Source organism: Chironomus tepperi, unplaced genomic scaffold (assembly GCF_022539635.2).
Source record: "Chironomus tepperi strain 1889 unplaced genomic scaffold, CSIRO-AGI_Ctep_v1 contig_85, whole genome shotgun sequence".
Taxonomy (NCBI): domain Eukaryota; kingdom Metazoa; phylum Arthropoda; class Insecta; order Diptera; family Chironomidae; genus Chironomus; species Chironomus tepperi.
The window spans coordinates 5,541,629-5,564,322 of record NW_027226207.1 but is presented as its reverse complement, the minus strand read 5'-3'; the positions used below and the strand labels follow the sequence as shown (position 1 = coordinate 5,564,322).

Genomic DNA, 22,694 nt, shown 5'->3' with positions numbered 1-22,694 from the left:
TACTTTCTCCTTTACATGAGTGTCAAAAAATTTTCTTTTCTTTTCTTTTTCATCTTATTCTGTACCTCATTCATGATCATGCATGCTGTACACACATACCTCACTCTCATCATCTTCTCAATTTTTCCCGAAGATCCTCTCCGATCTCTCTGTTGTTCATTCCAAAATTGCACATTACATCTTCATTCCATTATTCTCCATTCGATTGCTACATACACAAAAAAATCATCTTCGTGATCATCACACGTTCTGAAATATTTCGCATTGCATAAGACATTCGCATTTGAGAAGAAATGTAATTCGTTGAGCGCGACTGAGCATAAATAAACATCAATCTATGTATTAAACACATCAATCAACATAAACACGCATAGCTCACGTTTTATTTTTATTTTACAGTATGTACATATATATAAAGAAAAGCGGAAAAACATTCAACAATCTGCGCGCGATTTGATTATTGATTTTTATTGCTGGTCATTTTTATTTTTCTTTCCTTTGTCCATTCATGACTATTGCTTTGTTTGTTGTGGTTTTAAGCTTCTTTTCATGTTGATAGACTCGTGGGATCTTTTTTCGTTATGCAGTTATCGTGATTGTAGTTCAAGGATTCGTGGATGATTGAGAGATAATTTGTTTGACAAAAGGCTTCTGGATGTTTTTGAAATTTGATTAGCTTAATTGAAGAATAAATACATGAAATGCACCTTGAAACATCAATCACGATGGGAAAGTTAGTTTATTATAGTTGTGGCACTGTCTAATGTCTGTATTTTGAAGCAATTTAACACTTTTTATACGCTTTTATTAATTTCCAAATGTAATTTTGTAAACAAAGAAAATTTTAAACCGTACAAATGTTCTCCCATGTTTGTAACATTTGTATTGTTCTGAAATTCAAATTATCAAAAAATCATTGAAATTTCTGAAATTATTCAATTTTATTCAAACAATCAATCATTTTAAACATGTGCTATACATAACAAGCTTGAGTTTAAGAATTTGAACCTAAAATGTACGTCTGCATTCCCAAAAAATAGCCAAATAATTAAAAATTTCAATTCCTCTTGAATAACTTAACGCAAATTAAAGCAAAGCAAACTGCGTCAATTACTTTAACCCACGGAATCAGTCATTCTCTGCTGAATTTTATGTGTCTGAATGTTATCACACTATGGCAATTATGGTAGCTAGTCTCGCAATGTAATTTCCCAAGCTATAAAACTGGTAATATGAATCAAACGTTCGATGAAGTGGTCACCATTTTTTCCCACATGCTATCGACTAATCAAGCACGATATGCGTTGTGGAAAATTCTTTTTTCCATTCAGTCGTTTAGTGACCATCGATGGAAAAACACGGAAAATCCTAAAAGGGGAGAAAATTATTTCCGTTTTTAAAACAAATTTGCTCAAAAAAGTGCACAACAATTCCCTTATTAAGTAATGCATTGTGTAGAATAAGGATATCTAATCAGTGTTTTGTGCCTTAATGTGAATGCAGAAATTAATTTTGAGTTAGGAAAATAATAAAAAGTGAAAGTAAATTAATTTAGAAAATAAAGGAAAAATTATAGCGTGTCACCCACGCGCTGATGGATAAAATACCAATTTGTGTACAGGTACAACTAAGGAATAAAGGAAAATAGACAGTAAATCGAAAAAGAAGTGAATAAATAAAATAGCAATCGATTTTAATTATATTCTATTGTAAATATATCCATTCATACTTAACATTATTAAGTATAGAAAATATTAGAATGAAAAATGCGTGTTAGATGTGCTGTGGGGAGGAACTACCTATAAAATATATCATTTAATTCCATTTTAACATATTACAAATATGGTTAATCGACCTGACAGTTCATCAACACGATCCACAAACTCATCGAAATCAATGAGTAAGAATTATAATAAAAATTCAGGACTAAGTCATGGAGGATATTTTGTGCGATCAAAAAGTGGAAATGATTATACAGGAACGGGACAAAATAAGTTGAGAAATTCAACGTCACTCCAAAGTATCACCAAGTCAGGTGATAAAGGAAGTCGCAATGGATTAAAGAAATTTAAATCAAATAGCAGGTAAGCTGTGGATGTCCAATTCATCAACATTGAAAACATTTCGTGTCACAAACGTTGAATACATTACGGTCTTATGATATCACAAATACGAAAACGACAATAATATCATAAATTATTCCATCAACTTATAGATTTTGTTGTTGGTCACTTACTTATGCATGACATCATGACAATTCTTTCACTTTCTCACATATTTACAAGTATTTTTATTGATTTACATTTTTCGGATAATCAGAGTTGCAGCTTACAAGGCTAACTTTTAGGCAAAAGTCAATGCCTAGGTACTTTCTGTTTGTGTCTAGGCAATTTAAAAAGAGGTTGACTTTTACATACAAAATTTGAACTGTTGACTTTGAAAGGAACTGGGAGGAGTACTCGAATGGTAGATCATCCTCCTTGAATATCGAGTCAAAACTGTGGATGTCATTAGCTACAAGAGAACTTAAAACTAAGATTCTCTCTTTTGAGGTTAGGAAAATTGACAACGTATGGCTCGGTATTAACCAAGATGTCCAAAGTTACTGGGATTTTCGGCTTATAATGAAATCCGAATCACTCTTTTTATGACATTTCTGTCCTTGTCCAGCATTAGAATTTCACAAACTTCAAGTCTCGGTCTGTTCAATACTGGGAAGTCTCGATCTCAGTCAACATCGGAAACCCTTACTTGCAATGGAAATTGTTAACTTCGGATGATAAGTGTCAGAAATTCATGGTTGCTGTGTCAGTTTTCACTTACCAAGTCCAGCTCCTCCAAAAAGCCTCTTAACCTTACTTTAACAAGTATAGGCTCCTTTAGACTACAACCAAATCAAATGTCAACCAGTTGATATCTCCCCAAAATCCTTAATCAACAACTCTGCAAGGCATACATTAAATTTTATTGTACATAAATCTAGTGATCTTATCATTTATACTAACCAAAAATTACACGGTATATTAGGTAGAATTGGAATGTAAATAAAGAACGGATAAATCAAATTTTCCCAATGTGGTCTGAAGGTTATACATAAGTGGTAGATTGATGGAAAATTGCTTTCAAAAAAATAATGGAAACTGAAAAAAAAATCGCACGAAAATGAAAGTCACGACCATTTATGTAAATTAGTGAATGTCCGACTTCTATTTATACCAACCATTCCTTAGACGCCATAACCTTATTTGCATTACATTGCTTGGATAATTAAAGCGTCGTAAATCTGTAATGTAAACATACCGACTGCCAATGACCTGTGGTGTAGGTGGCTGGGATAGTATTAAGTTTAACAGAAAGGCACAAATTTGTCATGATGAATTAGCTTAGGATAGGAATGATTCATGCAAGATTAATTAGAGACACATTTGAAGGTCGTGGTCAACGTTAATCATATTAATCTCTAGCTGTTATATCAAATTACAATTTTTCTTCTTGATTATATCATTAATGTCATTATTAGTATGGATTCAACGGATTATATCGCAAAGTCCTCAGGTAGTTCGACACCTCTTGAGGACAATATCAATGTCGTTGTGAGAGTTCGTCCGTTAAATGACAAGGAGCACAAAGCAAGAGATGTGTCAATCACCCAATTTCCAGGAAATGGACAAATTTTAGTAAGTTCACATCAATTATACAGTATTATCTATTGTTATAGCATTGTTGTTACATTAATCGATTCAGTGTGAAGGGCAGAATGACACGAACAAGGCAAAATTGTTCTCCTATAATGTCGTATTCGAGCCAGGAGCAACCCAAGAGGTAAAAATATGTATTTATTATTTATTTAAAATTATAAATTACCTAATGTAAATATAATTTAATGAGAAATTGCTGCCTTTGTTCTATACTAAGCTATACAATCAAAATTCTAATAATATTAATAAATTATTAATTTATTGTAGGACATTCTACACTATAGTGGAATCAAACGTTTAATCGAAATGGGTTAGTTATTTTATTTTCAATTTACTTATATGATGATTAATGACGCATTATCTTAGTTAGAATTCTTAAAAAGACATATCACGTTTTACTTTGCTTCCCTTACCACCTTATTATGAGTTAAGGAGCTCTGTCAATTTCATTTTGGACAGCTTTGTATTCAAATATGAGTAAAACCTTCTTTTATTGTAATTATAAGTACATTTAGTTCGACCTTACTTGCTGATTGTCAATATTAATGCATGTAGCTTATTAAATATTAAGGAATATATCCTTTTTATCGGAATTGTTCCTTAAAAGTTTTTCCATCAACATTTCCGAGAATTTCTTATTAACAAAATTGATCGCAGTTACATAACAAATAAACGGACAAAATTCAAATGAAGAGGTTCTAAAATTGAACTTCAATTTTCAAAAAACTGTTAATAATTCAAATTTCAGAAAAACCGTTAATAATTAAAATCTAAAAAAGCTTTTAGCAATTAAATTAAAAAAGGTCGTTAAATTTTCAAATAAGACGTCAATAATTCAAATTTCAAAAATCCTTATTCAAATCTGAGAATAACGTTAATAATTCAGAGTTCAAAAGGTCGTTGATCAGTTATTCAAATCTAAAAAAGCCGTTAATAATTCAAATTCAAAAGAGACATAAATTAATCATATCTAAAAAGCACTAAAAAGCCATAATAATTCAAATTAAATGATTTTCATTGATTTCAATCAAATCTAATAAAGAATTAATTTCGTGGAAAATTGTGGTATTTTCATGCGTTTTAGTCGTTAGCGCCAACAATGACTTTTTATTTAATTTCTTCTTCTTTTCAATTCACAGCGATTGAAGGATTTAACGCCACAGTCTTCTGTTATGGTAAATAAAAATGAAACGAAATACTTTTTATAATGATCTATAATTACTTATCTTTATTCTCGATTTGAATGGTAATAGGACAGACAGGTAGTGGCAAGACGCACACATTAACTGGTCCGCCAGAGCTCGTAAGAATAAAATACACAATTCATCATTATAATCCTATCAATAATATGAAATGCTCTCTTATTTAGTTTATTGGCAAAAAGCCTGATTTAAATCACAAAGGTCATGGCCTTGTATTTCGGTCATTTTTCTACTTATTCCAACTCCTTCAACAGCGACAAGAGAACACACAGTTTATATTGAAGGCATCGTTTTTGGAAATCTACAACGAAAAAGTAAGTCAAAGTACATGATTGTTTTTTTTTTCGGGGGTCTTTGGATTTAATAATTGATTTTTGACAGAAAATTGTGAGTTTTTGGTAGATTGGGTTGAAAATTTCCGTTAAAGTTCAAAATTTGAATTTGGTTTCTTAGTAAAATGTCAGGAATTTGAACTTGTTGAATTCTATTGATGATTAGGGGGACAGAGCTTTGTACAATATGTCATTTCTCATCATTTGGAGATCTAAAAGGTTGTCATGCATTTAACAACTACTCTATACAGGTCAATTGTGATCCACGGCATCCCTTAGTTTATGCTTGACTTTATCGCTGGCAACCGCTTGCCAATTACCGATGCCAAGTGCTTTACCATCTCTATCGACAGCGTCTTTCCATGAGTACTAGAAGCGCCCGTGTGAAAATATCCCAAAATCAATATTATTAAAACCAAGGACCCCCCTTTAATACGTAAAAAAGAGTATCGAATTAAATATTCCATTTCACATGAATATGCTACATACTTAATGAAATTGCATTTCGTTATGTCTATGTACAAAACAGTAAAATTATGCATGCATGCAAAATATTCATTAAAATCACACAGTACATGATGTGTCAGTAGGTTTCAATGTTACTATTATAGTCAATTTTTTTTGTTATCCTAGGTTATTGATCTTCTTAATCCTGGCGCGGCTCGCAAAAAGCCATTAGCTGTACGATGGTCGAAAAAATTGCGAGGTATGTTATATTTGTATCAACAGCTAATGCTATTGTCATATACACAACACGATACCCTTCGCGACATGTAATTTATTTAAAAATACCATTTTTTCATTGCCTTCTCATGTGCTGCTCACGTCTCATATTTGCATAATGACCCTTATTGGTCTATGTCTGTATAGGATTTTATGTGGAAAATTTATTTCTGGTCGATTGCGAAGAATTGGATGACCTGCTTGCTGTGCTTGAGGAAGGAATGCGAAATCGATCAGTCGGATCGCATTTAATGAATGATCACTCGTCAAGGTCACATACTATACTAACAGGTATAAATAATAATACTATAGCCAATTTATATATTTTTTTTTTTTTTCGTTATAAATTTTTTGCTTTCTAATTACGTTCAGCAGAAGTATTTATTATAAGTCAGACTACATGCCTTATTGTTTTACATTACTTTATTTCAATCTTTTTTATTTTTAAGTCCACATAACGTCTGAGCAGCAGGCCGAGAATGAGAAAAGCGTTTTTATAAGCAAGCAAGGCAAAATCAATTTTGTTGGTATGTAGCACTGCCATTGTTAATGAAAATCAACCGTACTTATGTTTCAATTTAACCATTTTTTTTTTCGAATGAATTCTAATTAAATATATAGATCTTGCCGGTTCCGAAATGACGAAGAAGACGCAGAGTGAAGGCAAAACGTTGGAAGAAGCAAACAACATCAATAAAAGGTGATTAATTATGACACTTGTGACAATTAAGCGGTCAAGAACTTTGATTTCAGCTGTAATTTCTCATCGGGGGATGTTCATTAGTGACGTCAGAATTGGAAATTAATGTGGGAATTGGGTGAACTTTTGTTGAATCTGGATGTTCATTTGAAGTGTCTTAAGTGACATTTTTTGATCTATTGTACTGTATATAGGCTGTAACATGTTGAATACACGTCATTTATGAACATCCCCATCAATTCCTAATTCATAAACCTTACAAAACTCATTTTTTTGTATCATCCTTCAGTTTGATGGTTCTAGGATATTGTATAGCACAACTGAGTGACCATCGTAAGAAAAACGGTCACATTCCATACAGAGACAGTCAATTGACGAAATTATTAGCTGACAGTTTAGCTGGAAACGGTGTTACATTGATGGTAATCGAATGTTGTTTTAATTAATCATTTTGTCGAAATGCAGTACAAACAAATGTCATTTTTTTCATGTTTCCACATTTCTGTTGTTGTTGTTTAGATTGCATGCGTCTCCCCCGCTAAATCAAATGAGAATGAAACAATAAATACCCTCCGTTATGCGGCGCGTGCGAAGAGAATTAAAACAAAGCCGTTAATAATTATTGATCCGCGAGAGGCATTAATCTTATCGTTGAAGAGAGAAGTTAATAGCCTTAAAGTAGAGAATGAACATTTGAAATCGTTGACAGTTTTTCACATGCAACAGCCACTTGACGCATTTTCGCATAATAATGTCTCAAATGCTCAAATCATGTCCAATGGTAGTATTAATGAAAACAATGACCGATCAAGTGCTGTTGTGATACCTCAGGTGGAGGTTGAACGCTTAGCTGAACTAGAAAATAATGAATTATCGGAGCTCGTGAAATTGTATATGACTGAAAATCGTACATTGAGACAGGAAAATAATGAGTTATACTCAGCACGCGATATATTATTAAGAGATCAAGAGGTAGTTTGTAGAGAAAATGAGAGGCTATTAAAGAAATTAGAAGATGTTAATTCCGTATGTTGTCGTTCACCTATAATTCCGGCGCGACCAACAATCTCGGGTGATATATTTAATTTTTCCAATGGAAGTGATAATGAATATGTTATGAATCAATCGAATATTTGGAAGAATCCAATGAACGAAAGTACTGAGAATTTAAATGGACGAATTTCATCGGCTAACAATAAGCTTACTGACTCGATACAGAAGGAAATGGACAAGTTGAGGATTACTGATAGGTATGCACACTTAGATCCTTTCATACAGAGATATTGACCGTTAAATTTTTGAATTTTGAAAAAATAAATCACAGACAACTTCGCGTCATTGAAATACTTTGTTATATTTCCGTATTTCCACGCGATTAACAAGCATGTAGCATGTATTTAATGTATTACTACATGTATTACAAGCAAGCAAATGCGTAATATGCATTAAATGTGTCAATATAGGAAAGAATTTAACGATCAAAAATATTTCAAAATCATCAGTCTCTGAATTTAATAGTCAATGTCTTGTATGAGAAGCTGTACCTTAAACATATCCATGACATTAAAACACATCCATGCTTACCGAAAACTTTTGCTTTTTCCATCCAAAAAAAAAAAACATTTAGCATTGAAGCCACAGCAAAACAGCTAAAGCGAGCCCAGTCTTTCGATAAAAATGGACATTCAATGGTCGAGTAAGTATCATAAGACGTAATCTGAATGAACAACAAGAAAGATTAAATCTTTCCACTTCATTTCATTTGCAGCATGATCTCGTAAAAGTCATAAAAAAAGTATTGTGCAAAGAATGCAACAAACGAATTTTTAAGCATATAAAATATAAAGCAACATATCCTTACAGCACACAAAATTGTTTATAATATTATAGAGCTCCAGAAATGAAATAAAAAAGTTAAGCAATAACTAAAGAAGAATGAGGAAATATTTTTTTTTGACTTTTTTTTATTTATTATAAATTTCAGGATTCAAGGTTTGATTAACATGTTCTTTATAAACCTTTCTTTATCGTCACAATACGCAATTTATAATTTACTTCTTTTTTCCTGCTGTCTTCTTTGTGGCTTTCTTTGCGGCAGCAGCCTTTTTCTTTTCTGCAACTCGGGCCAATCTATTTTTACGAACGGCTTTAAGGAGCTTAAGACGATTGGCTACATTCTTTTGATATACAATTGCTGGATGATTGCTCTTCAATTCAACCTTCTTTTTCTTTGCCTTTTCGATTACTGTCTCGAACTTCTTCTTCTCCTTTGCTAATAATGCACGACGACGAGTGACCTCAGAGAATGGATTGAGCTTAATCATCTGTTTAGCGTTCTTCAATGGATTCAAACGACGTTGACGACGGAAGACTGTCTTCTTAGGTGCATTCAAGACAGACTTGATTTCTTGTGACTTAAGCAAACGAGTCAAATCAGTGTTTGACATGATTGGATGTGGTAAATTGTAAGCTTTCTTGACCTTTGATGGTTCATTCCATGTTCCGAACAAATCATTCAAATGCTTGAATGCAGCTTCTGTCCAGACAATCAAGCGTCCCAAATGTCCACCTGGTGCCAATTTCAACAAATTCATCTTGTGTACGCTCATTGTGTCAACACCTGGAATATTACGGAATGCACGACGTAAGCCATCGTCCTTTGAGTAAACAATCAATGGTCCACGACGTTGGATACGACGACGGTCACGCATCTTACCACGACCGGCTCTGAAGCGTTTTGAACGGTAAACCTATATGTGGAAAATATTGTATTAGTTCAAGTATTCATAAGGATTACAAAAAAACGTGTAATAAGGAAGAGAAAATGTTAGAACCAAATACGAACAATCTGATCCAATTGAGTGGAACTATTGTAACGCCTATTAGTTCATCCTTTTACTGTCGCATTCGCAAACAACGTTTCAAATTAATTAGGATTTAAAACACCAGGTGAATGCGGAAAAATAATTTAATTATTTTAATGATATTTACCTTCAAAACATCTCCCCACAATTTGTTGCGGCGTAAGAATAAAACTGCTTGTTTAGTTTTGGTGTATTCTTGGATCTTGTCTGATACAACCAATGGGAGTTCGGAAATTCCATCGATGACATGTCCTACGATTAATAATTTAAATTAATATTTTATTCATCATAAAAATTATTAAAATGTGTTTACCTCTGGCTTGAACTAAAGCTGGAACACCTGAAGCTGCAATAGCTGAGACAACAGCGTAACGTTTTTGGTTGACGCTGATTCTACGGTGCCATCTACGCCATGGCTTGGTTGGAGCGAACATTCTACCTCCACGACACATATTACCGAAAGCACCCTGACCTGAACGGTGAGTACCACCACCACGGACTCTTGGAATACGAGCTACAGCACGACCTGTACCCCATGATTCAGCAGAAGTTTGATGACCTGCTTCGGCATTAACGGCATATGCTTGACGAGCATTACGACGCATCAATTGATGAACATCATTAACGACATCTGGGCGAATTGGAGCCTTGAAAATTGCTGGCAATGCAATTGTTGTATCTTTTATAACCTCATTTTTGTCAGTGTAAACACCGACCAATGGACGAGCAGCTGATAAACTCTATAATTAAAGGAATAAAATTAGTCAACTAGGTACAACTTTAGGTAACTTAATTATATTGCACAATGGAATCACGCTGGAATAAGTGGAAACAACAAATTCAGCTAATGTTTTGCCACATGCGAAATGTGAAAATATATTTCACAACTTTTTTTTCACTTTTTCACTATACTTCAACGTGAACTCCATAGTTATGCTATAGTATCCATCTTTATTGATCGATTTATGCTAAAAACTTACCATTTTGCGAGTTTTCAACCCGTTTATAGATGAATATTTTCTTAAAAGAAATTTACTTGCGCACGGGAGACGCGAAAAAGAACGATTTGGAGGCCCCTCACACACACTATCAAAAAATTTTTTTACTCAGCTGAATTCAGCAACAATACTCATGATGTTTTTACACTGAATCTTGTGTTTAACTGTGATATTATTTAATTACTAGACTATAAAATCTATTAAAGTCCTGAAATCATTGAGAGAGTAGTAAAAAGTACAATAGAAAAGAAGTTGGAATAACGGCGAGAAATATTTTGAAAAATGGCGAGTTTGGGGAAGTTTCCGCAGGGATCGCTGCTATACACCACTTTACTGACTTTACAGCCGACATCTTTGATCAGATGTTTGAGTGTATTAGTAAGCTCGTAAGCCTCAGACTAAATTTATTATTTTTAATTTAATTCTCTTCAAAAACTTGATATTTCTCATTAAAATTTAGTTAATTATGCTAAGTAAATCATAGTTTACTATGATAAAGTTATCGAAGATATCAAAATATAAATATAAGGAAGTTACAGAAAGAAAAATAATCTACGATTATTAACACGAAAACAGTCGATCGTTTGCATCAAAAATCTGTGTAAAATGGTAAGAAATTTAGTCTTAATTAAGTAATTACACGATAACTAATCATTTGGGCATTACTTTTAGGCACAGATCAACACATCTTATCAGTATTTTGAGAATTAAAAAAAAATTGTGCATTATTGGAAACGCGCAACATGTCGAATAATAATAATATCAATAATAATAATAGTAATGGAATTTTCATAAACCAAAGTAATAATAGTTCAGAAAGGCAACCAGATTCACAGCAACCAAGTATTAAAAGGCAACGAATTGATGCAAATAATGAGCAGCAACATGTACAGAAAAATAATACACAACAGACATCCACAAAACCATCTCTGGCAGCATTTCTTGATGATTCAGGAAATTCAACTTCCTCTGCATCATCAACGTCGTCTCCGTCACCAATTAACTTACATAGTGAAATAATATTAAAATCAGACGTTGGACAGGATGTTGGCGATTTGGCAGGATTATTGGGAAGTGAAAGGGATGAACAGTTTATGAGTGACAGTGAATGTATATCAACATTTCAAACACAATTAACTGAACATCAGTGCCTATGTGGATTAAGTGAAAAAATTCTAAAAATTCCATTCCAATATTATTCGATAAATAAGAAAGTAAGCAATAATGGAAAGAAAAGTGTAAAAAATGAAAATGGTGAAAACGAAATTACTAAGACTTTAGATAATATGACACAAGTGCATTATATTAAATCACTAAAACATTGGCCTGAAGATTATCTACTACAATTTCTATCGAATCTTCAGTTACTATTTTATATGTATTTAAAACAGAATGCAAAAGGCAATATTTGTGGAAAGATCATGGAGATATGTGATTGCCTCATACGTAATGAAATTAGTATATTTGAGAATCTAATTGAATTGTGTAACAGCAGTACAACGCATACGAGCCATTACATTAATTTTGTATCAAGTAAAATCATTACCTACTTCTTAATTATCATTAAGGACGAAATTGATCAGGAGTGGCTGAAGAAGATTGTTGACAATCTATTCACATTTGAGCATTTAGACTATGCCGCTGTAAGGAGAATTAATTTTAGTTTAGATATAATTAAATGTATAGTTGAATGGAAGGATCATGATGAGCATGTTTTGGAAGACGATGATATTAATGGATATATGCCATCAACATCAGCACCGCCTCTCGAAACAAATTATTTTGCTACATATCATGATGGTCCTTCAACATCATCATCATCATCCAGTGCCTTGCCATCGTATTTAACTTCATCAACATCATCATCATCACATACTAATCATCATCAAAACAGCGGCAGATCATCTGCAACATCAGGTCATAATTCCCCAGTGTCAAATGGATGTCATTTTGTGCAATTGACAGATTCTGAGAGCTTCGATACAACACATATTAAATGTATTACAATTAAAATACTTGAGAATAAATGGCCAGCACTCGTTAAAAATATAAGTACACTTATAACGGAATTAGCGGCTGCCCATTTCCGACAACAAATGAATCGATCAAGTAGTAATCATCCAAGTATGAGACTTAATAATGCAGAAAATTGCATATTGACCTTTATTGCTCTTTGGGAAAGTATCATTAGTGTAAAAACTAATTTATCTGTAATTGAAACATTACCATTCTATGCACATCTTGTAAATTTTGAATCACTTTTAAACCAAAACTTACCATGTACAATTTATAAGGCAATGTTACAACTTTTTAATGAAGCATTATGTTATGGTAGCACATTGGCACTACAAGATCTATTGCCAGAAGAAACATGCTCACTTGCACACCAAATTGTACGTCATGTTAAAGATTATCGAATATTAGAATCGATGCCAAGACAAAATAACCGTACGGTACACAATGATGAATGTGAAGATGATAATCTTAGGACGCTTATTGGACAACATTTTGAAAGTGTAATAATATCACCACATTCATTTGATTCGCGTATACCAATAGCATCATCGGCATCAACAGCAAGCAATAATTCACCAGTGACATTTGATAAGAGTTTATTGCAAAAAATGACATTGCTTGTGCTAAAATCAGTTGCTGTATCGGTGAAAGAGATACGTAGTGATTCATCCGACAGTTCCATAGACAGTACGGATTATGAAGCATTCCAAGAAATGATGTTAATTGAGCGCTCAATTAGGGATGTTTTGAAGAAATTAGAATCATTTATTAAGAACACGTTGGAGTTCCATCCAGAGAGTCATTTTAGTAAAATTCTCATTCATTTGTTTGATGATCAAGATGATTACTTAATCGAAGCAATGGTATGTACTTTAGACGTAACTTCAGGTATATCATTTAGAAATAATGCATTTCCGGAGCTCGTTGCTATGCTCAATCCCGTCTATACCTTCTTAGAATTCCTTAAAATGATTTCCAATAGTACCGATCTTCTTCTTGACTTACTTGTCAGCAATGAAACATGCTTCCTTTTATATCTTTTACGCTTCCTCAAGTATATTCGTATTAATTGGTCAATGTTTGTCCAAAGTTGTCGGGACTGTGGAATGGGTAATAATGTCTTAGATGATACAATAACTGTCATGACACGTCTAAGGTTTAAAATTGGACGTCTCGTATCGAAATCTCTATATCCTTATGATATTGCTCCTGTTTTGCGTTTACTCGAGAGTTGTGAGAATCTTTATGAAGGCAACGAGCTCAGTTAGTAGTTGACGATGGCTAATACATAATAGTTTAATAAATAATAAAAAAACACAAAAAAAATGAACCATGTACATCAACAATATTCAATTGTAGCCTTAAGTAAGAAATCGAATAATAAGCCTTTTATGTTATATGCTCTTACTTTATATTTTTTATTTAAGTGTTCATATTTTATTTTTTTAATCTTATTTTCCCTTTTGACTCTGCAAAAAAAATTTTAATGTACTACATTCTGGTACGAGAATAATTCTTTAAAAAATACTTTTACAAAATGAGAAAAGAATGTCTGTAACTTGATTATTTCATTTTTAAGGAAATCACACAAACACACATTGTATTTTAGTCTTCCCTCAATAAAAGAAAAATAGATTCATTTTTAATTTAATTTAAATGACTTCCTGATTGTTTTACTTACCTGTTATTCTAAAATATTTAATTCTAATATTGAAGCTTTGTTTTCAGAAACCGTTAAATTTGAATTTCAGGAGACGCCAAAAAATTTACATAAAATTCAAATTCTAGAAAGCCGTTAAAAAATTCAAATTCCTGAAAACCGTTCAGAGAACCGCTAAAAATTCAAATTCCTGAATTCCGTTAAAAATTCAAACTTCTGAAAACCGTTAAAAATCAAAACAAATTTAATTAAGTGTAAAATAAGTTTATTTATGTGGCATGAATGAACATTGGTAACGCATGAAAATTACAATAATTATAGGAGGAAGAATAGGAATTTTGGTATTAAAATCATAACTATAAGCTAATTAAATGTTTCAATATTCACAATGAAGTTCATCAGAGTTGTCTGAACAATCTCGAATCTGTTGAATAGACGAAAATAAAATATGGAATCTCATTCATCATGCTGCTGCAAAAAGTCAAAAAAGTCAATCAAATAAATATATAAATAACTCACCTTATCACATATTTGATCCAAAGTGATGCATAATCCATCAATACACCGCAAGTGATCTTCAGGACATGGAGATAAATGGGAGGTCGAATGGAAGGTTACCCTCTTGGTTATTTTCGTTGACGTTTCCTCAAAATCTTTTGGCGTTGTCGTTTCAGTTAGCTTGCGCATTGTACTTCTGAATCTTTTTGAAATTTGTGCTGTATGGATGAATGTTAACAAATCAGGAATTAATAATTTTTGTGTAATATTATTAATAATCATATAAATGAGAGAGACGCTTCTTCTTCGCCAACATTTAGATAGTTATCTTGTCGAGACTGACAAAGGCGCATCCTAATCTTAAATTCCCAGAACATTCAAATTTAACGGTCACGAAAAATTTGAAAAATAACGGCTTTTCTATTTTTAAACTGATAAAACATAGTTGAACACCCTTTAATTTTCAAAATTTCGTCATCTCAGTATTTTAGTACATTCATAGAACAAAGTTTAAGATCTTAGATCCGGAAACAACAGACAATCTGCAAAACAAAAGATCGCATCTCCCGCATTGTCAAAATACAAATTAAAAATGATCAAAAGCTAAGCCAAACCCAATATATCAAATTATCATTATGAGTTTCGATGAAGAAGATACGTGAATAATAAAAATATATATACACAAAATAGCTTTTAATTTCATACCTGATGAATTCATTTGGGATTCATTTGTGTCCGTTGAATTTGGATTAATGAATATTGGCATCACATCATCACCCGTCGAGATTATTTTATCACCATCGGAATCATTATGATCAATTGAGGCCTGATCAGTATAATCTCTAATATCATCATAAAAAATTCGCTTATCTTGTTCCTCATCGCTTTCTGTATTATCGCAATTTGTCTCATCGCTTCCATCGGAACAGTCATCGAAATCATCACATAGCCATTTCTCAGATATACACATTTGATCCGATAAGCATTTAAATTCATCATAATTGCAAAATTTACACTCATCCTCATCATCGCCATTCGCACAATCTCGAATATTATCGCATCTAAATTAAAGAAATGAGGAATAAAAGGAGAATGAAAGAAGCATAGAGTATAGCGAGCATAAAGAGAGAAGGTTTATATTATGCATATTCATATAACACAATTTAATCTTTTTTTAATTTTACGCTTTAACATTTCTTTCGTTTCTTCTTATTTATGTATATGATCATGCATATATAACATATATATCTCATCGGTGTAGAAGATATAGGCAATACAATTTATGCATATTGCATTCGTACCTCCATTTTAATGGAATGCATGATAAATCTCCGCATTGAAATTCATCGTTATAGCAATTTTTGCGTGATCTTGTGATATCTTCGCAGACATTCATATCGTTCGAATCTATGTAACTGTTACAATCAAAAAACTCTGTCAGCACTTCCGAGCTTGCTATAATATGACTACAACTTTCAAATATTCCTGTGAAGTAAACAATATACGTAAATTAAAATGTGACATTGAGATTACTCTGTTTTTGTTTTGGGAGTTGTTCGTTAGTGACGTCTGTATGTTCTATTCTTAGATCCTGTAGCTACTTCCTTAATTCATTAGGAGTGTACAACTATGTAGATGAGCTTAGTCTATCTATTCAGTTAACACGGCCATAGCTGCTACCAGATGTAACATTCTTCTACTCCATACCGAACCAGGTCATCTAGGAATCATAGTAGAACTACATCCTTCCTTAACACTCCCAGATCCATAAACCATCTCCATACAGACCCAGACGTCACTAACAACCCATCCCCACATTGATCTATTTCATAATAAATATGTATATATTTTCTTATTAGCAAATAATATGTAGAAACAAAGTAAGTAAGTAAGTAAGTAACTATACGGGTTGCACCTTTACAAATTCTTCTACACGGCTTGAGATTTTCAACTTGTGATGGTCGACATTCAGGCTCCAGCATATGACATACGTATTCATGAACGCGGTTAGAACAATTAGAATTTATTAGATGCTCGAAATGTTGATATTCTAGGTTTGTCAAGTTCCATTTTTGCTTTGAATCTGTCAGATCGTATGTTAAAATTCCTTGACACTGCATGCAGCGTAAATTTTTCGATGCGGATTAATCATTGTGGGAGAGAGAAAGAGAATAAACATGTGGAAATGAAAAAAATATGTTTTATTACAATAAATTGGTTAGAATTGGACGGTTGATGTGTCCTTTATGGATTAGATTTGGATGAAACTGGATGATTTTTTGTGCGCTGGATCTTTATCTAGTGAAATTTGTTCTAAAAATGCATTCAAATCTGAAAACCCTTAAATTTTAGTTCTAAAAATTCAAATTTGGAAAAATCGTTAAAAATTTAAAATTCAAAAACTCGTTAAATTATTGTTCTAAGAATTCAAAAATCAAATGTTCTAAATAATTCAAATTCCAAAATATCGTTATTAATTCAAATGTCAAAAAGTCGTTAAATTAACTATTTGCACAACAAAAAAAAAAATTATTAATTTAGATTCAAAAAAGTCGTTAAATATAAATTAATGCAAATTTGGAGCTCCATAACAGAGCGAATCAATAAATTGGCACGAATTGACATCGAAAATCGTAAAAATGAAAACTTTTAAATTCCTTTGATAGCGTGTTAGACAATCTTCACGACATTCCGGTTTATTGGGGTGGTCTCAAAACTTTCCCCATTAAAAACACAAAAGAGATCCAGTAGAAGAAAGAAAGATCCATTAAATAAAGGAATTTAAATAAATTATAAATTAAAGCGTCTAAGCCTCTGTTAAAATATAACAAAGAGACAAGCAAGCGACAGTGAAAGAAGAAGGAAAATGTAATAAATTTTCAGATATTTGGTCAGATATATTTGGATATGTGCGAGCATGTATATTAATAATAAAGAAAAAAAAAATATAAAATAAATTACTAATGGTAACGATGTGGATTCGCAATCGTTTGCATAATTTAGTACTGGAATCTCAGATGTTGACTTGTAGTTTTTGTTAATTGACGGAAGTGTCGGTGAAACTTTAGCAGAAAATAAATTTTTATTTGATGTTGTATAGAAATTAATTCTCTCGACCTGTGGATGAGATTGAGAAGCAATTCCAATATTTAACATCTGTAGAATGTATGGCTATATATATAAAATTGCATAATTAAGCTTACATAATTTTTAGTTAGCGTAACTTCATCATTAGATTTTTTATTATAATCGCTGTTCTGAGGAGCAATTATATTGTTGGTTGTAAGCAGAGGCAGCACACTATTTGATTGCTGTGTTGCGGTCACTTCAATAATTGAGATCTTCGTCGAAGTGTCTATAATACTGTCGTTGTTAATGTTATTAATTGCCTTATTAATGCTGATCAGTAACCTTTGCCTCTGCTCACTATTTTCATTGTCGTTGATGATGCTTTTGTTGAGATTAGTATTAATGGATGATGATGATGGTGATGGTGATGATGATGATGATACGATAAGTGCAATCATTGCTATCATAAAGCATGCAGCTATGATTCTGATTAAAAGCCTTCTATCAATATAATTAACTGTTTTCTCTATACATTCTCTATTCCAATTAGTAATATTTATATTGTTCCAATATGATGTGCTGGTTGTGGCTGAAGACGAATTGTCATCGTGAAGATATTTTTTTGAAGGCTTCATTTTGACCTATAACGGAATCCATAAATAACAAAATAATTGTTTTGGTGGATGGGAAAAATAATAATAATAAAATAATTTAAATCTATAAATTCAATTTGCTTATGCTGACTGGAGTCATGAGTTTCAATAAGTGTTGTGATTCATGAGAATAGCTGATCAACTTTTAAAATGTCAGTTAAAATAAAATTTGAAAATTTTCGTTAAGAAAAAATTTTGAGATTTTTGAAAAATGTCCGTTACAACAAAAAATTTGAATTGTCTGTTCTAAAGAATTTAAAATTTCCGTTATAAAATCAAACCAAATTCTTTAAATCAAAGCAATTCAAACCTCAGACTCCCCAAAAAATGTTAAGTTCATAAAGATATAAGGTGGCTTCACTCAACATTCATTAGAATCATGCTTTATTTCTTCATTCATCTTGACTTTTAAATACAAAACAACTGGATGTAGTCATAAGGTGTGCCTTCTATTTTATTATAATACTCTTTTTTTTTTCACCAACCATCTCATCTTTACGTTTCCATTCCATGAAAAATTATTGATGAAATCATAACACAATTGGAATGTTGTTTCTAGGATGGAAATATACTTCTTCTTCAATTATGAAATTCATTTATAGGTCACGATAGTTTTGTTACGTAAACTCAAAAAAATTAAATATATATGCCAAGCGAAAAAATTCTTAAATATCTTCGACAACGATTTATAAAAAGATGACGAGCATGGCGAGAAAGAAAGAGTTAAATGATCGCAGCATTCAACTCACGCGTACTTGATTATTTTCGTTTTCATTTCATCTCGTTTTGTATGTGATGCGCCCAATGAATGTCAGGGAATGGAAATGTAAGTGATGACTAAGCTGACTACGCTCATTCCCACACAATTTTTTACCTTCCTAAATGCTATAAAGTTGCCTTGAAATTTAATTTTTTAAGGATTGGTTTAACGGAAATTGAAAGTTTGAAGTCAAAAACCTTTCAACGGCATTTTTTTAATTAAAAAATCTTTCAACAGCATTAATTTCAAATCGAAAAGCTTTCAACAGAATTAATTTGAAATTAGAAACCCTTTCAACAGATTTATGAAACCTTACAAATGTTTAAAAATCTGAAGTAATTTATAAGGTTTTGAAAATTCGAAATTTATTAAATGCGTTAAATTTCAAATCAAAGCACTTTCAACAGCTTACTAGAACCATATAAATGTTTCAGAATTCCAAATCATTTGTATGGTTTTGAAAATTCAAAATATTTATTGAACATATTGAAACTATTTCTTTGACAATAACTCAAGTAGCAGGCAATAATTTGCTAATTAATACAGCCTTGCACAACTAACATTAATCATATGACTCAAATAATTAGAAAATAATGAAAAGTCATGCATATGAATCATGAATTTCACGTCCCATTCTGCAATAGGTATTTAAAAGAAAAAAATTTCCTCAATTATTATTATCAACATGTCCACACACTGCATCATGCAGTATTCCAATCATGAAGATGTAATACACCTTTCCAAAATAGCTAAAATCTAATTCCGTGATTCCTTTCATTTCATGGACGGAGAAGGCATGCTGTATTTTATTATTATTAAATAAATTTAAAATAACTTTACGTTTAAGGCATTACGAAAGAACAAAAAAAAAAGAGTCAAACGAGGCACGCTGGCTTTGTTGGTGGGAATGCATAAATACTTAAAATTACTTACTTACATTACCTATAAGCTTGCGCGTTGATGATTAAGATTCGCATATTTTAAGAAATGTGAAGACAACAACAGATAAATGTATGTCTACGAATTGAAACTGGTTTTTATTGTTAGTGCTTGTTGTTGTTCCTTATTTCAATAAGATACATTAATAAATAAATATAAATAAAGTCAAAGGCTGAATTCGTCTTTTAATTTGGCTCGGAGCCTAAATGCACAAGAAAAAAAAGAAGAGAAATAATGACAGCGCACTTGAATAAATTAGGAATCACTTAGCATCGACACAATTCTCGTGTGTGGAGCCCGTTAATAAGAAGAATTGGATATTTTACAGTTTTCCGACTTTTTTTTTGTTGCTGCTACTTTGGGAACGACCTTGCCTGTATAAATCTTCATCATCATCAATTCTTTCTTCTTATGCATACTTTTTTTATTCATACATTCAGCAACACACCTTAATACCACTCATGTGTGTTATTATTTCTCATCTTTACAATATTTTTTTGCTATATAGTCAGTACAAGTGTCCTCTTCACACATTTTATATCTGTCATCGTTGTTTCTTTTTTATTACACACATATTTTCGGCTATTGTTATTCTTTTAATTTCGAGTCAGGTCGAGTTTAATTGGATAATTTTTTTCAACTGTCAAAATTAATTTGAATTTTGTTAAATTTCAGGAAATTTTTTCTCAACTGTCAAAATTACTTTGAATTTTGTTAAATTTCGAAAATTTCCGGAAATTATTAATTTTGCTGAAAAATGCCATAAATCGATTATAAATCATAGTCTAAACTAGTTTAACTGAACGAGCTTGGCATTTATTATATTCCATTCATATTAAAGTTCATGTTTTTAATGTCTTGAGGATGAATTTAAGGAATTTTCATTAATTTTGATTTCTTTTGTAAATACAGAATGAAGAAAGAATTCAAATTTCTATTGACCGTTATTTAAATAATCCGTCAATCACGTGATTAGTCTTGCTGAAGGCTCAAGTCTATACAAAATCATTATAAATCATACATCAATAGACTAGTTTCAAGGTGTTCTAGAAATCCTTGCTAATTCTTTAGAAAAATATAAATAATTTGCATATAAAGTTGTGAGTTATTGACAATAGACCACAATATGACCATACCCAAAGATAAATATCCCATTACGGTACATGCTTTACTTACCATTTCTCTCCTTACTTCATTTATTTTCATAATAAAACTGAAATTCTTATTTTCGCTATTATTCTTCACATGGTCAATGGCTTGCATTTTTAAATCACATTCATCACATGCTTCTTTATTTTCAAAAGCTTTTGATTTACTCACAACATATGATTTACTAACCATATTATACTTGCATCAAGAAGTTTTTTCTTTTACACAATTTTAGAAAATGCTGTACTGCACATATGTCTGAATTGAACTTATTTTTTATTACATAATTTCTCTTTTTTCGTATGTTTGCTTCTATTCTTTTCACGTATGCAAAAAGGAATGCAAAGTACACAACAATTTTATATTATTATTTGTTCAACTTCATTAAGCACTGAACTGCATTGAGCCAATAATAAAAATAATGTGTCTGTCGAACTTTAACTCGCGCCACAATTTTTGCTGTTGTTATTTATTTTTTTTTTTCTTCTCTTAACTCGTTTTAAGCCCGACTCGCGTGAAGTTTTGATGCCGACTGACTACATAAAAAAATTATACTCAAAATTAAAAGCCACCTAAAGCAGCTAGGAGTCAGCGAAAAAAAAAATATACAAAATTTAAGAAAGGTTTTTGTGTTGTTGATTGAGGGGATTAAGCGCAGAATTTGCAGTTGCTGTAGATATTCTTTTTTATTGACTGATATTGGAATTTTGAATTTTTAACGGTTTTCAAAAATTCAAATTTAAAATAGTTCTAAAAAGTCCAAAATTTTAAACGGCTTTCAAAAATTTTAAATTCATAATGGATTTCGAAAATTCAAGTTTTGCAACGGGTTTCGAACTTTTTCAAAGATTCAAAATTTTTAACGGTTTTCAAAAAATTTAAATATCCAACAGTTTTGAAAAATTCAAATTTTCTAACGAATTTCAGGATTCTTCTCCAATTCATGACTCTCAATCAACCTAGCCATTCCATTTCCAGCAACTTCTCAAACTGAATTCATAATCTGCTCATGTCCCAAAAATCACCGCTAAATAAGCAAAATAAAGATGAAGAGAGTGAGTAAGCGGCACGGTTGCATATAAAAAGCTATTAAGCATGCCTTGTCGTCAGAAGAAAAAGAGGTTTGTAACAGTAACAAAATAAAGGAATCGAGCGAATTAACATCGGTTCTCTCATTGATATGCTCATTTACGCGAATATGCGAATATTTATAAAAAATTATGGGGTTATTAACATTTTACTACCAGTTAAATGGACAGTTTTTCTATCTATTAAGCTTGATAACATCCTTTATTCATTCGAATGTTACATAAAAAATTTTGACTTTATTAACCGCAAGAGAGGTCCCCATCTAGATTAGATAATAAGATTTCGACAACAAAAGAAATGAAAACACAAATAAAAAAAAATTATTGTCACTATCCGTTGCACAT

The 22,694-nt window shown here is 31.7% G+C and overlaps 3 protein-coding genes across 3 annotated transcripts; 1 reads left to right on the top strand and 2 right to left on the bottom strand.

The window, feature by feature from the left end:
- The first annotated feature begins 1,361 nt into the window (after positions 1–1,361).
- On the top strand, positions 1,362–14,143 carry LOC139086517 (uncharacterized). Its single transcript, XM_070634983.1, has 16 exons — positions 1,362–2,084; positions 3,521–3,677; positions 3,745–3,822; positions 3,966–4,008; positions 4,838–4,873; positions 4,952–5,001; positions 5,068–5,214; positions 5,866–5,938; positions 6,103–6,246; positions 6,405–6,482; positions 6,577–6,655; positions 6,945–7,077; positions 7,175–7,905; positions 8,283–8,351; positions 8,640–8,647; positions 11,223–14,143. Exons 1-16 carry the CDS (start codon positions 1,843–1,845, stop codon positions 13,799–13,801), a joined length of 4,647 nt encoding a protein of 1,548 aa, XP_070491084.1. The 5' UTR covers positions 1,362–1,842; the 3' UTR covers positions 13,802–14,143.
- RpL4 (ribosomal protein L4) lies at positions 8,600–10,596 on the bottom strand. Its single transcript, XM_070635122.1, has 4 exons — positions 10,500–10,596; positions 9,833–10,259; positions 9,647–9,771; positions 8,600–9,405 (listed from the first exon to the last, which is right to left on the bottom strand). The coding sequence occupies exons 1-4, from the start codon at positions 10,500–10,502 to the stop codon at positions 8,707–8,709; spliced, it is 1,254 nt and encodes a 417-aa protein (XP_070491223.1). The 5' UTR covers positions 10,503–10,596; the 3' UTR covers positions 8,600–8,706.
- Positions 14,144–14,442: 299 nt separating the features above from the next.
- LOC139086120 (uncharacterized) lies at positions 14,443–21,791 on the bottom strand. The gene is made up of 8 exons (XM_070634444.1): positions 21,289–21,791; positions 17,895–18,401; positions 17,653–17,808; positions 16,607–16,805; positions 15,993–16,176; positions 15,397–15,752; positions 14,713–14,909; positions 14,443–14,617 (listed from the first exon to the last, which is right to left on the bottom strand). Exons 1-8 carry the CDS (start codon positions 21,451–21,453, stop codon positions 14,570–14,572), a joined length of 1,812 nt encoding a protein of 603 aa, XP_070490545.1. The 5' UTR covers positions 21,454–21,791; the 3' UTR covers positions 14,443–14,569.
- Positions 21,792–22,694: the final 903 nt, after the last annotated feature.